At 38.2% G+C, this 17424-nt stretch overlaps 2 protein-coding genes and 1 long non-coding RNA gene across 5 annotated transcripts; 2 read left to right on the top strand and 1 right to left on the bottom strand.

Annotated features, from left to right (window-relative positions):
• Positions 1-427: 427 nt before the first annotated feature.
• Positions 428-11670, bottom strand: LOC122650667. The gene is made up of 3 exons (XR_006331419.1): positions 11535-11670; positions 11125-11127; positions 428-438 (listed from the first exon to the last, which is right to left on the bottom strand). It is a non-coding gene; the product is annotated as an uncharacterized LOC122650667 (long non-coding RNA).
• Positions 4629-7400, top strand: LOC122650666 (polygalacturonase QRT3-like). Its single transcript, XM_043844063.1, has 4 exons — positions 4629-4910; positions 5445-5681; positions 5984-7076; positions 7255-7400. The coding sequence occupies exons 1-3, from the start codon at positions 4692-4694 to the stop codon at positions 7037-7039; spliced, it is 1512 nt and encodes a 503-aa protein (XP_043699998.1). The 5' UTR covers positions 4629-4691; the 3' UTR covers positions 7040-7076; positions 7255-7400.
• On the top strand, positions 8204-17069 carry LOC122650664 (protease 2). 3 transcript variants are annotated; one of them, XM_043844060.1, is made up of 11 exons: positions 8204-8651; positions 8755-8933; positions 9023-9242; positions 9365-9509; positions 9613-9810; positions 9968-10099; positions 10635-10763; positions 11619-12037; positions 12262-12478; positions 13508-13698; positions 16731-17069. In XM_043844060.1, exons 1-11 carry the CDS (start codon positions 8269-8271, stop codon positions 16906-16908), a joined length of 2391 nt encoding a protein of 796 aa, XP_043699995.1. In that variant the 5' UTR covers positions 8204-8268; the 3' UTR covers positions 16909-17069. The 3 variants fall into 3 exon arrangements, with proteins under 3 accessions (XP_043699995.1, XP_043699994.1, XP_043699996.1); XM_043844059.1 differs by having other exon boundaries at positions 9023-9245; positions 9368-9509; XM_043844061.1 differs by lacking the exon at positions 13508-13698 and having other exon boundaries at positions 9023-9245; positions 9368-9509.
• Positions 17070-17424: the final 355 nt, after the last annotated feature.

The following is a 17424-nucleotide window of genomic DNA, read 5'->3' as shown; positions in this document are numbered from 1 at the left end:
TTTATAAATTTATAAGTTAAGATAATGTTATTCTTTTTCAGATTTGCTATTGGTTTATATATAGATATATATATTGTTTTACGTTATGTGATACATGGAATCACATATATATTAAAATAAATACAAGATAAAATCAAAAGTAAAAAACATAAGAAAATCAAAGACTAAGAAGAGCAGAAGAAAGGGCAGTTGTTGAACTCTCAAGTCTCAACCCTAACCTTCATCATAAAAACGGTAAAGATGTCAATGGATAGTAAAAAATTCGTATTCGATCCGTGTTCATATCCATTTAGGAGAATCTGTATTAAAAAAAATCATTATCCGAAAATTATCCGAATCCATCCGAAAACCGATAGGATATTATCCGAATCCGTCCAAATATAATCGGATACGAATATGATAACGCCACTATCCGACTGAATTCGATCCGTTTACATCCTTAATAATAGCCTCCTATCATGAGATATGTACATGTATGAACTTCTGGGAAATGTAGAATAGAGTAGGTACCAGGCCTCAGTTACCACCATCAACAACACAGAATGTTTGAGCAAAAACTCAATGACTAAAATATGGTCAAAGTTCCAGGCCCCCATTGTGATTGTGAACCTGAGCCAAACAGGTAAATGGACCTTATAGAGTTGGAGACATGGCTTAAAAATAAGTTCAGATGCTCTGAGGCTTGGTGCAGAACAGTAATGGGCTGGGCCAAACCTGACCAGCATATCAAATCTCCCCCTGAGGCACAGATGCCACATGGGTCAGGCCTGATCGATAGTGCTAGCAGATTGTTTATAATCTGGTCCATTTATTGGCTACCTTATAGAACTACTACAGCTGTAGAGAAGGTAATAAATACTGGGACGATGGTTTTCTAGCAAACAGGATAGAGAATGCATCAATGAGGAGTGGTAAAATAGTTTCATTCATAAGGGGTAGGGAAGTCATTTCATATGAAGAGGAGAGAGAAAGAGAGAGTGCTAATGTACCCAACGCTAGGCCCAGAGAATCTTTTCGATGTGGACAAAGGCAAAAGTTTTTCTAGTGTGTCAAGAGTCAATACTATATAGGGAATTTACAGTCTTTATTAAGTTTTGCCACATGGAGGGATGATGTGGCAATTTTGATCATATGAATATCTAGAAAATGATGTCATAATTTAGACTCATTGATTTTTTATATCCTCCCATGTGTAAGTGGATTCTCTTGTATTTTTAGTTATTCATTTCATTTTCATTTTTTCACTAGAAGTTGAAATTTTCATTTTTCCATTTGGCCAACTCTGTTTTGAGTATGAGATTGAGATTATCTTTGGTATATATTTTCAAAATAGATTATGGGGGCACGGACACAATTTAAAGTGAAAAAATAAAAAAGAATTATATTTTAGAATATGTTCTAGATCCAGAATCTATTCCGAAAATATATACCAAACACAAATACACAGTCCCAGTAATTAAATTCAGGAAGGAAGGAGGGAGGGAGGGAGAGGTTAGGTTAGGACCAGAAGTAGTCACCTTATCCAATGGAGGAGAGGGGTAATTGAAGATATTAATGTCAAACACACGCAAAGAAGCCTCTTCTTGGGCTTTCTTCAACATGAAGGAGCAGTAGTTGAGTTGATGCAACCATAACCCAACAACTAAAGCCGTGAATTCCTTTCCCTTCTCATCACTCATCATCATCACTACCAATCAATTGCTTCACTCCATTACTGCATCACCTTACATTATCAACAAATTATTATTCTAAAATTGATTCCAATTAGCACACAAAAGCATACAAGTTGAAGTATTATAACCAAATAAACCTAAATCGACTAATTTATAAGTTTGATTAGATATGAGTAAATGAACTAAAAGTTTTATAAGCAAATCGTTATCCATCAAGAAATTAAGTTAACCCCACTTTATGTCATCTTCATTCCTATAGAGAAGAATCAATTAATTTTATATGAAGAATGATTCCTCGGCAGGCCTACAAGGTTCAAGTAAGTGGAATCGAATTGAGTCATAATTGGCTAGAATCTATTAAAACCTAGCATGTGGTTCTTTCTTGAGAGATTCTTTCCATAACTCGAACCCGTGACATGGTGCTTAGCTTTGAGCTCGATTAATTCCAATTCAAATCAACTGTTTCAACTGATCAGAGAATAATTTTTAGTTTTGGGTTCGACTGATTCCAATTCAAATCAACCGATTCAACTGATCAGAGACTAATTTTTTAAACCTTGACTACTGGTACAGATTTGACTTACCGAACCAAACACAAATAAGTTATATACAAACGGTTTTGGGTACTTGGTGGAATCTATCAAGTATCAAAAGCTGCCACCACCTCTAATTAATAGGGTTTTAGTTGCCTTGGGTTTAATTTGGGAAATAAATACTTACCGAATGGGGCAGCAGGGCAGGTGCTTATGCTTTGACTAATTCACTGCCCGAGATGGATCGATTGGTGATTATTGTTCATTTTTAGGCGACCCTGCAGTGCCACCATTCTCTAATTAATGGAATTTAAAGTCGGGATTTTACGAGAGAGAGAGTTTTTTGTTTGTTTTGTAGAAAGAGAGAGTTGAGTTAGGAGAAGAAGTTAAACATATTTTTCCGTCTACCAGCGGGCGTCAACCGTCATTTTGGTTTGGTTTTGGTCAAGTTGAATAGATTTTAATTTCACATTAGGTCAAATCGAAACCAAATCCACTGTTAAGTCAAATCTGAATTTGATACGGATTTTTATCGGGTCAGCTTAGCGGGTTCATATTAGTCCGTTGTCGAATTGTTACCGGTTAATTTCACATTTCTTATATATTTAAAGTAATGAATATATATTTTCTATTTAAAAAATTTTGGGTTCAGTTCAATTTTTGTTTTGGTGTATCTGGTTTGATGTCGGTTTATACTGATTTCTTTTACCCAAAAAAGAACAGGTTTATACTGATTACGGAAAAGCCCAGATCGAAGCCAAAACAATTAAGGTTCCGGTTCGGGTGTCATGTTTTTTTTATATCACATTTTCAGATTCGATTTCTGTTTTGATTAGTCTGATTTAATGTTGATTTATACCAATTTCATAAAAATCAAAATCGAAACCACACCAAGAAGGGTTCGGTTCGACTTTCCGATCAATTTTTGCCTATCCCACTGCAAATAGGTTAGAAATTGACACCCTATACGGATTGGGCTCCTCTCCTACAACCTGTCGCACCTCCCTCCTACCAGATACAAACAGGGGTGGACCCCATCCGGGGTAGGGAATTCAGGACAAGGGTAGGGGCGGTCATTTCATCCCTATTTGTATCCAATAGGATGAAGAGAGGTGGGACAGGTCGTAGGAGAGGAGCCGGACGCACCTAACGGAGAGATAGAGGATAGAGAGAAAAAGAGAGAGATTTTAACTACCTCATGTAAAGTAGGATGGTGGGTAGTTCCGTGTGCCACAAGAGTAACGTATATGTCAAAAATCAAAAGAAAATAAATATTAGTATTAAAGACTGAGATGCTTTACTATCTTCATAGTTTTTTACCTCAAGTCGTCAACATGAATTTTCTTTTTTATATTTCAGCTAGTCTTCTTACATAGTAGTTCCATTGTGATCAATTGGACACATGTTCGAGTTTAGAAACAGCTTCTCTGCAAAAGGAGAGGTAAGTCTGCCTATATTATGAAACCACCCCCCCCACCCTACAGTGTCGGGAACCTCATACATTGAATACGCCCTTTTTTTTACATAGTAGCCAAAAAGTTCACCTCTCTATTTTTACAGGAAAGAAATATGTTTCTCAAAAACAGGAGTTATGTGAGAAATGGGAAACACTAATGAGTCTATGACCCCTGAGGTAGTTGGCCACCTCCTCATTTTTCTGTCATATTGGCTGTTTTTAGTTCAACTTCTTCCATCGTGTCTGACTTTAATATAGGGGAAATACTAGTGAACGTAGAGAAGTATATGATCTGGTGAGGTTCATTCTTCTCAATGACCATCAAAACCCTATGAATTGCTCATCTGGTGAGTCCTCCATGGCAATCCAAACTTTGAAATCCCTCTTAAGAATCTGATCCATGCAGTCTAGAATTGGTCAGAAATGGGCCAGAATCAGCCAGGTTCTGCCCTAACCCTAGAATTCAATAGAGACTGTCCACTCCAGAGGCCGGAATCAGGATCTGCCAAGCGGGCCAATCTGATTTCCAAGTTTTCAAACCCTGATTGCAATAATCTGATTGATCATATATCATGTCATTACTATGATATGAGTCCTTGGGAAGGATTTAGGATGATGTACCACATTACACCATATATTTCCTCCCTTCACATAAAGCAATACCACTAAATTGAGAAAACTAACTTTGTACAAAATGACATAATGTCAAATTAGTTGGGGTCCTTAAGTGTGAAAGTGGGTAACAGCCAACTGTTTTGTTCACAGAAGAAGAAGTCAAGAAGCTATGTTATATAAATAAAGTTCGAAATTGCAGAGAAGCTATGGCATATGTTTATGATCTCATTTAACAAAGAACACCTCTCTTTCTTAGGAAATCTGGTAGGCCCAGCTACTTCCATGTTCTCAGGTCTCTTCTTATCAGTTATCACCCCTCTTTCTTCTTCTTCTTCTATAAAAATACTACAATTGCTTCTCAGAATTTCTCTGTGGAGGTAATTGAAAGGTAAAGAAGAAGCACTTGAAGCAACAATGAGAAGAAAAACTGTGTTGATCTCCGTGCTTGTTGGGTTGTTCAGTTATATTGTAATTCATGCTTATGGGGAGAATGCAAAGATGGCTAGTTTTCCAGAGAGTCATTACTATGATAAGATGAAACGAATGCAGGGGCTTAAGGATTCACTACTCCGCCGTGATTTGACTTCTGTTTCTCATATTTCCATTTCACCATCACCAAGCTATACCCCCACGGTAAATTTTATTGCTTTTGTTTATTTTAGTTCTAATGTTCTTTTCTGCAAATCTGTGTTTCACTGATGAGAATGACAGTGGTCATGAAGGTGGTGATCATGGCGGATTCATAATTTCTAATGCATAATCAAGAAAAAAAAAATTGAAATCTTGAATTTTGTCAAATCTTTTGTTACTGTTGTTCACTTGAATATTATGGGTCATAGGTGGTGATGAAGTTCTTGACAAAGTCATGGTTGATGAGAGGTCACGAGTCATGAATTCATGTCTTCTTGCTCTGCATTCATCAGGGTACAGTGGATGATTTTAGTGACTAGTGACAACAGCCATGATGAAGGGTTTTATTCTCTTTTGTCTGTTTATCAGCAAACTACCCAACTTTTTTCTTGTTTTGTTCTTCTACTCTGTCTGGTTCTTCTTTTTCCTTCTTTTTCGTTTGTATCTGGGTTTTTTTTTTTATTAGTTCTGGTTATTTTTATTTGACAAATTTGGAAATTTTTTTTGCTGAATCAAAACCATTTCATGCTTCTGTAGATGTCATCAAGATCTCGAATTTATCGTGTAATCGACTATGGTGCAGATCCAAGTGGAAAAACAGATAGCACCGAAGCACTCCTCAGGGCAATTTCTGATGCTTTTCAAGCCCCAAGTAACAGAGTTCTTATGCAGGGGATCGTTGATCTTGGTGGTGCAGAGGTTTACCTTGATGGAGGCTCTTACATGATAAGTCACCCCTTGCAACTTCCATCTAGTGGTGGGGGAAACCTCTTGGTAGGTGGCAGAGGTTTACTTTCCATCTTTTGCTTTTGAGGGAAGAACTACAAAGAGAAGATTCAGTAATACCTTGTCAAGTTTAATCAAATGGCAGAGGTTTACTTTCCATCTTTTGCTTTTGAGGGAAGAACTACAAAGAGAAGATTCTGTAATACCTTGTCAAGTTTAATCAAATCTGCTATGGTGTATAACCTAAATTAGTTTCTTTTACAGTAGTTTTATAACCAGAAAAATGTTATTCAATTTGACTCACAGTCTTACGTCTCATTACTGTTGCTATGACTTCTTGTACTGAACAGATTCATGGGGGATCACTGCAAGCATCTGCTGATTTCCCGACTGACCGGTATTTGATAGAGTTGTCTACATCTTCAGCTAGTGCAGAGAAACAGGAAAAACACAATTCCATGGAAGAGCAGCTTTCCTCATCAACCTATAGTTATGAATTCATCACCCTCAAAGACCTTCTGTTAGACTCCAACTATAGAGGAGGGGGAATTTCAGTTATCAACTCACTTAGAACTACTATAGATAATTGTTACATTACCCATTTCACATCCAATGGAGTCTTGGTCAAAGGTGGCCATGAGACCTACATTAGAAACTCTTTCCTGGGCCAACATATAACTGCTGGGAATGATCCAGGTGAGAGGAACTTCTCAGGCATTGCAATCAACCTTATGTCCAATGATAATGCTGTCACAGATGTTGTCATCTTTTCTGCTGCGACTGGAATACTAGTATCTGGTCAGGCTAATACACTCTCTGGGGTACATTGCTATAACAAGGCTACTGGTTTTGGTGGAACTGGAATTTATCTACAGCTTCCCGGTTTGACACAAACCCGGATCGTAAATTCGTACTTGGATTACACCCGCATTGTCGCAGAGGATCCAGTACAATTACATGTCTCAAATTCACTCTTCCTTGGAGATGCTTTTGTTCTATTCAAGTCTATTAAGGGTGTGGTGAGAGGTGTAAACATTGTTGATAACATGTTCTCAGGAAACGGTAATGGGATCGACATTGTTCAGTTGGATCAATCGAATGGACCTTTCACAGACATCGATCAAGTTGTGATTGACCGGAACAATGTAAATGGGATGACACTAAAGGCAACTGTTGCAAGAGGATTGAAACAAGGGAATGGAAGCTTATGGGACATTGACTTCAATCAGATTCTACTATTTCCTAACCTCATAAATCATGTGTTATACACATTAAGCACGAGTGGTTCGTTCCCTAATCATGCCTTGCGGAATGTGTCTGGGAACCATGTTGTTGTTGAGTTAGATAAGCCAGTAACTGCTAGCATCTATGTTATGGTGGATCAAAGTCCTGTAGTTGCTGGATGACCTGATTTGTTATGATTTTTTAGGAAGAAAAAGGAGAGAGGTGTGAGTACAGTGGCTGGGGATTCTTATAGCTTATAAATTCTAACAGCTATTCAAGAATTCCTAAATTTTGTGGAAGAAAATTGACCAAAGTTATTGTTCTTTCTAGTAAAATTCCAGGAGAATCTAATAAGAGCATTGAACTATTGTATTAGGTATATAGAACATTATTAGATGAATACAAGGTATCCCAACATGTCTCAGTGATCATACAGGCTGATCTCATCTATGTATTAGAAGAATCACAAAGTGCAGAATTGAAACTTTGAATTGACCAACAATTTGATGAAAACAATGCTTCTACAGTGGAAAGGGTTCATTTAGTCTTTGGTTCAATTTTCAGATCCCTCTGGTCTTTGGTCTTGATTCTACTCTTAAAAGAAATGAATATTCATTTTCACAGTTGTTTTGTTAAGCATGGTTGGACTTGAAGACCATTGCTTTGGCATAGATAAAATGACTAATCCTATCAAGAAATTCAAGATAATGACTAGTTGATTGAAACTCTTTCCTCACTGTAGAATGAAGGTTGGTTTCTATACCCATAAAAGAAATAAGGCTATCAATGTATTTATTTCTCCCATGGAAAGTACCACCCTGCCCTCATGGAAAGATGAAAATCTCACCCAGGTCGATGCTTGTGCGAACACTCCTATTAGCCAGCGCATGTGTACAAGCTCTAGAGCCCCAGGCAGCGTTTTTGCGCCCTTATAAAATAAATCAAAATTAGAGGGGGCAAAAGTTACCCCCACTGACCATAGAGCTTCTCTATAGGATTCATCCTTTTTTTTAGCCACCTGGTACGTACCTTGTTGATAGGGGGTAGATCCTACAATCCCTCCGTACATGTGAAGTTTCAGTCCGTTGCCCTAGTTTCGAGGGCCGGCTACGCAATCCATATTGAGTCCAAAAGGGCCATGGGTCCCTAAAAATCCCCAAATTTGGCCTTTCTTTTGGTCAATGTAGAAAGATGGGCTTGAATCTAGAAAAGTTTTTTAGGCCCATGAATTTTACCAATAAAGCCCAGCCTTAAACCCATAATCGTCTTCAAGCTCCGTTTTTCCGAGGGTAAAATCTCTGCAACTCTACAACTCAAGGTTTTGTGGAGGTCGAAGAAGCAGACAAAGTACGGACCCTTCCTCCGTTCTTCGTCTCTCACACCTTCATCTGCTGATCTCAAAGCACTCAAAATGGCCTCTCTGCAATCCATTTTCCTTAAGCAGCGTCGGTTACGCCTTCTGTCAACCGCCGCTTTTCATGTCCGCCTGGTTCACTTCAAGGTCAAAACCCCAAAACCGTCAACAGCTCCATCTCCGCCTACACCACCGAAGCCACCTCAGAAGCCCGTGTCATTCACCATCCATAACGAGACATGGGAGGACCCTTATAGCTGGATGTCCAGCCTCGGCGACAAGGTCGCCATGCGTCACATGGACGTCTGTATGGAGCAAGAAGAGAAGTACACCGAAGCTGTCATGGCCGATACAGATCGTCTCCAGCGGAAGCTCCAATCCGAAATGGCAAGCCGAATGGCCATCGACCTCTCCACTCCACCCGTCCGCTGGGGCCCCTGGTCTGTAAACTCTAAACCCTTTTGAGAAATTGGTTTGTTTTTTGTTGTTCAGCGGATCCTGAGCCTATTTTTACCATGTCAATGCCGGCTTTCGTCGTCGCAGGTTGTACTACAGGCGTGTCGAAGAAGGGAAGCAGTATCCGGTGCTGTGTAGAAGGTCCGCGAGCTTATACGAAGAGTTCATTTCTTATAATTCTCCTTTCGCGGGTTTTGATTACACATCTGGGAAGCGAATTGAGCAGAAGCTACTCGATTACAATCAAGAGGCCGAGAGATTTGGAGGTATTTCGGTTGCTTTTATTGTGCGTGCTTTCATTGTTAAAACTATAAGTTCCGTTTGAGTTATTAGTCTTTATCTTGTTGGTTTGTAGGTTATGCTTATGAAGAACTATCGGAAATGTCCCCAAATCACCGTTTTCTGGCATACACAATGTATGACAAGGAGAACGACTTCTTTCGGTTATCTGTAAGGGATTTAACTTCTGGTTCGCTGTGTAGTAAGCCTCAAACTGATCGGGTTTCGAACTTGGCTTGGGCAAATGGTGGGCAAATGTTACTCTACACTGTAACTGACCATAATAAGAGGCCCTACCGGTTGGTAGATTCACAAGTCTGCTATTGTATTTCTTTTTGTGAGTTAGAACATTAGTGTTTTTTTCTTTTCTTTCTTTGGGCATACTTGTTATTGATGTTTTTTCTTTGCTACTCTTTGTTAGGATCTTCTGCAGCATTCTTGGAACCAGTGAAGATGATGTTTTGCTTTTAGAAGAGTCAGATGATAGTGTTTATGTTAATATTAGACACACTAAGGATTTCCAGTTCGTGACTGTAAATACATTCTCAAACAGTTCTTCTAAGGTAGAATCACTCATAGGCCCTTTTAGATTCTCTTTTGGCTATCCTTCTATGCTGCTCGGTGATTTTAGACTATCCTTAATTCAATTTTGCCTAATTTGTACAGGTATTCTTGATAAATTCTGCTGATCCTTTGTCTGGCATGACATTGGTGTGGGAGTGTGAAGCACAAGCCCACTGCATTGTCGAACATCATCGAGGATTCCTTTATCTGTTTACAGATGCCGCAAAAGATGGACAACCTGTTGATTCCCATTATCTGCTCTGTTCTCCTGTTGAAACATCTAGTTCCAGATCTTGGGAGGTTAGCTAATTTGATTTACTAGAGCCATATTTTATTATGCCCTATTTTTTGGATGAATATTCCTGTTCATTTGTTAGTTAAGTACATTGTCCTTTTGTAACATTAGATTTCTCTTAATCTGCTCTTTCTCTTAATAATACTTTTCTTATTTATACAGAGTGTATTTATTGATGAACCAGATTTTGTTGTCGAGGATGTTGATTTCAGTGATACTCACTTGGTGCTCATTTTAAGGGAGGGCAGGATGTTCCGAATTTGTTCAGTTAATCTACCATTGCCTAGTGGGAAGGTGAGCTCTGTATTTTGTATGCTATGCTTTTGAACTTGTGTTTAACAATCGAGGTGATTAATTCTCTTTGTATGTCATCGTATTCTACAAAAAGGGCGTACCCAGTGCACTAGGCTCCTGCCACTCCGGGGTCTTGGGAGGGTCATAATGTACTCAGCCTTACCCGCGCTTCACGGAGAGGCGGTTTCCTGACTTGAACCCACGACCACTAGGTTGCAATTGAGCAACCTTACCATTCCCGAGGCCAGCCCTTGTGTCATCACATTCTATAATGGTTACAATCTTTAGTCCACAAGAAAGTGTTTGTTTGTAATGGAATCCCACTTACGATTGCTCATAGTTTCATTTTGAATAACTGATAGCCACGTGGTACTGAACAATCAATTTTCGAATTTCTGCTTGTATCTGTCTTCAGTTTCTTCTTAGCACCGTCAAGATCCATGTTACCCTTCAAGGCCTGCAAATGGAATCACAATTCCTAATTCATTGTGAGATATATCCTAATTTTCTCTCTCTTTCTCTTTCTCTTTGGCAGGGAGCAATTCATCTCAAGGAGCTCAATCCACAATTCCTACCTCTTCCAAAACATGTTTCTCAGATTTCGCCTGGACCAAACTATGACTACTACTCCTCAACCATGCGATTTACAATATCCTCACCAGTGGTATGTGAATCGTTAATGCTGGTTTACTGAGAAGTTCGTCTCATGGAGTTTCTTCATCACATACATATCTATTCACTAATTTAATGCTAAATTGACAACCTGTTTTTGTAAGTTCTTATACAAACTTAGTCTATGTTTTGCAAAAAGGTGATGCTATTTTGGTTTCAGGAAATCAGATCTATCTTGTATTTGCTGCTATTTAAAGAGTTATGGCCCCCAGAAACCCCCTGATATGAATAATCCAAAGCTGCCTTTTCCATATACAAACCTCTTAGTTTCAAGACAATCAACAATTGAACTCTGAAAATATTCCTAATCTACTCATGATCTTTATTCTAAATCATAGAGATATCTTGACCACTTACTAGGAGTTGTGTTCTTTGCGAAATACAGACAATTAGTGATCATGAATAGCTGTGCATTCTATGGCAAACAGAAATGGGTTGCTCTCTTTTGAGAGCAGGTGGTATAAGCAAGGGAATCTCAAACAGAAAAGAACTAGTTATGAAATTTTGTAAGTTTCAACAATGGGTTGGTCCTTGAAATGGGTGACCTGCCTTTTGACTCTCACCAGTTTGTTCATAGTTTGAACAGTGCAATTGATATTATCTAACTGATTCCATTATAGTTTTCATCGACATTATCTCAACTTTTTATCATGGGTCTTTAAAAAATTTGCATACTTGAGTAACATGGTAGAAAACCTTTGCTTAAGTAGTCTATTTTCATTTTCTGTATACAAGTGAAGGTAATGTAACTGTTTATAATTACTGCTTTATAGTTTTACATGTCTGTATATGATGAAGCATCTGCATTTTTTTCTGTTACTACTTACCTATAAATTTTTTTTGGCAGATGCCTGATGCTGTGGTGGACTATAACTTGTCAGATGGAAAGTGGATTATTGTACAACAACAAAATGTTTTACATGAAAGGACACGAACTTTGTATGGTACAGCTTCTTCCAGTAGCAGCATTGAAAAATCACCAAGCTTAAAAAGTTTTGGTCTCACAAACGAGGTTAATTGTGAAGATGATCGTTTATGGAACGAACTGTCTGAGTTCTATGCTTGTGAATATTATGACGTCTCTTCACATGATGGATCAGTAGTTCCTTTGACTGTAGTATACTCACGCAAAAACAAGCAAGAGGGTGGGAATCCTGGGTTACTTCATGGACATGGAGCTTATGGCGAGTTATTGGACAAACGATGGCGCAGCGAGTTAAAAAGCCTTCTTGATCGTGGTTGGGTGGTTGTATATGCTGATGTAAGGTTCGTTTGGCATCAATTATTCTGTAGTTTCCAGTTTGGTGTGTAGATTCCCCAAGTAACTCGTCTGAAAACTTATGTGTCATTTCACTTTATTCTGAATTTCATTATCAGTTATTCTGATCACTCTTATCTTGCCCCTACCTCACTGAATATCCTCAAATACTGAATTCGACACTTAAACCTAATTTTTGTTCGTAACCATTTTGAATGTCCTCTATTATCAGGGGTGGAGGAGGTAGGGGCAAAAAATGGCACCATGATGGTAGACGCACTAAAAAGCATAATTCCATTAATGATTATATTTCCTGTGCTAAATTCCTAATTGAGGAGGAAATTGTGCAAGAAAACAAGCTTGCTGGTTCAGGATATAGCGCTGGGGGACTTCTTGTTGCTTCAGCTATTAATTCTTGCCCCGATTTATTTCGTGCAGCAGTTTTGAAGGTAGGCACAGAATCTTTAATTTGCTTCTTAGAGTTAGTATTTTCTCATTTTATATGCCTCTTGAGCTCTTCTTTTATTGTTCCATTTGTGGAATTAGTTTTATGGGGGAGGGTTTCCCACAACGCCAGTGTAAGAAGGAATCTACATGCTATACCAATGAGGGTTTGGAGAATGGTATTGTCCATATGGGGTTCACATGGTTTTGGTACAAAACTGAACGTATAAAAACACTGTTTCAATCAAAATTTTGGTTTCAACTCGGTTTTGATTCAGTTTCAAGTGGTTTCTCCTATAATAGGGAAAACTCGAACAAATTCCAAATTTGATATTTTTTGCCCAATCACCTACATTTCTTGGTGTAAAAAAGTGTTGGGGACTACTACTGCGCATCTACAATGATGGTTTGCCGCATTTGAGTAATGTTTCGAGCCTTTCTAGAGCTCTATGTGGTACTGATAGAGTTTGAAGGAACAATTTCGCTGGGGTGTTTTAACCTTGGTTGTATGCTTGTACTTGACTATTCATGACACTGGTACACTTGTAGTGCTTTGACATTTTGTAATATTAAATGGTTTTTCTTCATTCCTAATGCATATTTTAGTTGTTTTTATTGAATTTTGTGAGCTATAATACTAAATTATGTATAGAATAGGCCATATTGAGAAAGTATAAAGCAAGGTACAGCGTACACTACCAACCTAGGGTATCAAACCAAACTGCCATTTTGAGTGTGTTTTCTTACAATCTAAAGATTCTGATTTGTTTTGAAACGCTTAATTTGGGGCTCCTTGAAGTTTTGGGCCAAATATGCCATTTGACCAGCGAAATGGCCCATAAACATGTAGAGTTTCGGTTGAAACCCAAAATACCAGGATTGGAAGCAAGGTTGAAACGTAAATCTCGAACATTGCTTTGAAATCTGAAAAAAGAATACGAAGTTGTTCTATTAGTCTAAAAATAAATGCTCGATCTTTTTCATTCTGTATAAATAAATATAAGCCTTTTAAATTTTTTCTCTCTCCATTGCAGGTTCCTTTTTTAGATCCCACCAACACTCTCCTCTATCCCATTTTACCACTTACACCTGTTGAGTATGAAGAGTTTGGCTATCCTGGAGATATTGAAGATTTTCAGGCTATACGGAAATACTCCCCCTATGATAATATTCAGAAGGATGTTCTCTACCCAGCTGTCTTGGTCACTTCATCTTTTAATACAAGGTACTATTTAGAAGATTGATAGCTAAATAGTTCAATGTGGCAATACTTTCTTTTTTTATTGATTTTGCATGAGCAAATTTATTTGAATGAAATATATCTAAGAAAACTATAAAAGGGAATACGGGCACCTCATGTCCCAATTGTCTAAACCATGAATTAGTGATATTGCAAACTGAGGGAGAAACTTTTCCCTTTTTTTTGGCTACTTAAAAGTTCAAAATTAAGGAATATATCCATTTCATATTTTCACCTCTTTGTACATTTATAGTGGAAGGATTTACATTATCATCACTTGAACATCAAACCTAGTTTTTTTTTTTTTTTTTTGTTGGGTCGGGGAGGGGATGGGGTGGGGTGGGGGTAAAAACAACATCCAGCATGGTTATTGGAAGTCCCTCTTGTCTCAAGATGCATCTTTCGGCAGTCAGGAGTATGATAAGCTGCTTATTCTTTCTCTGTTTTTGTTACTGTGGTCGTGACCTTGCCACTGATTGTTTTTGAGTTAAAACTTGTAATAATCTACTTTTATTGGTTAAGGAAGATGCTTGGGATTGTGTTACTCAAACAAGGGTGGCGATACTTTACAAATGTTAGTGAGACTTGGTTGAACAAACAAGAAAAGGGGGTGGGGAGGGAAGGAACAAACATGTTAGGATCTTGGGAGAGTAAAACTTGACTCTTTCTACTGACTTGAAACCTTATTGGAATTACTCTAATGAAGTCAGGGTGTGGGAGAAGCATATTTCCGTTACAACTAATACCCATTTCTTTCTTCTTTTGAAGTCATAGTTCAAAAACTTGCTGAAATTTCAGTGATTTCGCTGAGGCCGAGACGAAATAACATGCAAATTAAAGAATTGGCAATATTTTGGTTGAAATTTCGGCCATTTTGGTCATGTCTATATTGGACAAAAAATGCACTGTTTTGGCAAAATTTTGGCTAAAAATTTAGGTCATTTGACCTTTTGCCCCCGAAATGGCCAACTGAAACTCACGGCAAAAAATGTACTGTTTCAGCCAAATTTCGGTTAGGCTGAAAGAAGTCCGAAACCCAAGTTTTTGAACTATACTTCGAAGTACAAACAAGTAAGAATCTATAAATATTTTTTATTCACAATGTAACTCGATCAAAAGAACTGGAACTGATTATCCAAAATATTTTAGGTCTTGGCCTGAGATGCTAAGGGTGATGAATGTTTTAGCCTCTCAACAATGTTGTTCACACAAGCGCTCTAATATGGGTGTGAGACACATTGAATTGCTGGCAAAATTGTAGGTTTTATATAGAAATAACGGTCATGTGTTGACTTGGCAATACTCTGGAAAATTGGCATCCTTACACAGAACTTAACACTCCTTGGTTATGGACTTATGGAAATGTTTTGGAAGAGATTCTTATACTTTCTTCTTTAAATTAAAATATGAATAAAGTGCAACAGGATGCATGTTATGCCTCAATTTGATCACATGGCCCATCCCAACTGTTGGTTGAATAAGACCCCCTTTTTTGATTAGCCACATGTCAAATCTGGTCCTCCAACTCAACTATATGACCTACTATGTGTTGGGCTTTTCAGCTTATGTTTTCAAACATTTAACCACTGCTTCTATCTTTAACCTTTTGACTGTTCTTTAACTGTCTTTTTGGCCGCATGTAAAACTCTTTTTGTGCTGAAAGTGTATAGATGGAGAAGGGGCAGTTGGGCCCATGTGCACACCAAATTTGGGTTCCAGTTGAGCTGCCCCTTGGCAATTATGCCTGCTTGTTTTAATATGACTTAGTTGTCCAACCAATTTTCTATAAAAAATTAAGGAGTTTACGAAGTGATAACAGATCTTCATGGATGTCTTCCTGTTTTAGATTTGGTGAATAAAGAATTCAGCTTTGGGAAGATGAGTGGAGTGGCATAGGCAGACTCTATGAGCTTTTCCTTGGCACACTAGTAGTGAGTCACTATTTTGAGAAGTAGGAAGAAGGGAATAACAAGATTCACAAATGAGACAATGTGGGAGGGCACAAGATGGAGGGTACATCACTCCCAATTGTTGAATCTACTGCTGATAAAAAGAGGAGTTGCTCTTCAATTTCATCCTATGGTCCATTATTTGGTATCCAATTTACCCTCAACATTTTATGCCCAACCTAGGTTAGGGGTTTCTACGCTGGTACTGATCCGAGTTTTTGATAATTACTGCATGTGTTATATATACAGGGAGAGAGAGGAGTAATCCGACCCAGCTAGCGCCCAACCTAGCGAAGCCAGCAAAGAAAAGGCTTTACTAATATATACAAAAAGCAAGAAAAGGCCTACAGCCATATAAACAGGATACTTTTCTGCTTTCCTAATTTCTGATAGCATCAAAAAAATTTCTACAACAGCTGTCTGTTGAGGTTAAGTAGGGCAGGAAGCCTTATTTGAGCAACATGGAAGGATGAAGTATATATAACCCTTTGGATACACGTGCCATTTCATGGGCCATCTCAAGTATATGGTCACCATGTATTGAACTGTTCCCATTGTATTTTGAGTTGTAGCACTTTGCTTTCAAATTAGACAAGTTCAACAATTAACTGGGGGTGTACATAGGTGTATCCATATAATGATATAATAGAGAGCTCGACTCCTTCTTACTGGTAATCCTTCTGACCAAAAGTAGGGTATGGCATCTTTGTAATGTTCAGCCAGTTATGCATTTGGGGCTGGAATTTTATTGATGAGATGGATGAAGTGGTCCTTTATCAGATGACAGCCATGCATTGTCATATGGCTGATTGTGAATCGTTGAACTTCACCATCTATAGTGACATTTAGATTTGGAGTTCTACTGTTCCCTCCCTCCTCTTTCTTTTTTTTGCTTTTCTCAAGAGTCTACAATAAAGAATGTGTTTGATTGCATTCTCTCTCTTTCTTATTCTTAATACTTCTTTGACTTTTTCTCCTGAATCATATGCTCCTCCTGAAATTTTCGTGATGAGCCAAATATTGCTTTGAAATAGCAGTTTTAACTGGGACTTTGATTTGATATTTCAGGTTTGGTGTCTGGGAAGCTGCAAAATGGGTTGCACGGGTCCGCCAATGTACTATTTATGACCCTAAACACCCAATTCTGCTGAATTTAACAACAGATATAGTGGAGGAAAATAGGTATTTGCAGTGCAAGGAATCAGCACTTGAGACTGCTTTTCTTATCAAGATGGTAGAAACCTAGTCAATTCCCAGAATCCCAACTACCTAAAATTCCAAACATGCCAATTGAATTTGTTGATACCTGCCCAGAGTCATATGGTGGAGATGCATATGTTCCCAATGCTTCCATTTGGGTAGACCCCGACCCCCCCTATGGAGTCCCAAATATTCAGTGGTCTGGTGTGGATGCTTTTTTCCTTCTTGAATACTATGATGTCATTCCTCATTCTCATCGATGCTTTTTTCCTTCTTGATGATAGTGAATAACAAACAAACTATTACTTGAGATGCTTTCTTGGGTCATATATTTTTAATTTTTCTATATCTTTAATCATCCTAACATGTAATTTTTGGGCCCTGGTACTGTCGGTCGCTGATTAGCATTAGAGTCTACTTCACAGGATTAATTGCACCGTTCATCACCTGAGATTCACCAGTCTTATGCTTAGAGAAATGGTAAAAGGTTCGTTCTGCCGAGGCAAATGCTCGGGAACGCAAACTTCCTCAGTCAACTAGGAATGCCAAGTTTGGCAATGGA

The sequence above is a fragment of the Telopea speciosissima genome, chromosome 2, assembly GCF_018873765.1.
Source record: "Telopea speciosissima isolate NSW1024214 ecotype Mountain lineage chromosome 2, Tspe_v1, whole genome shotgun sequence".
NCBI classification, from domain to species: Eukaryota; Viridiplantae; Streptophyta; class Magnoliopsida; order Proteales; family Proteaceae; genus Telopea; species Telopea speciosissima.
Note: the sequence above shows the minus strand (reverse complement) of the source record. Positions and strands in the feature narration are given on the sequence as shown.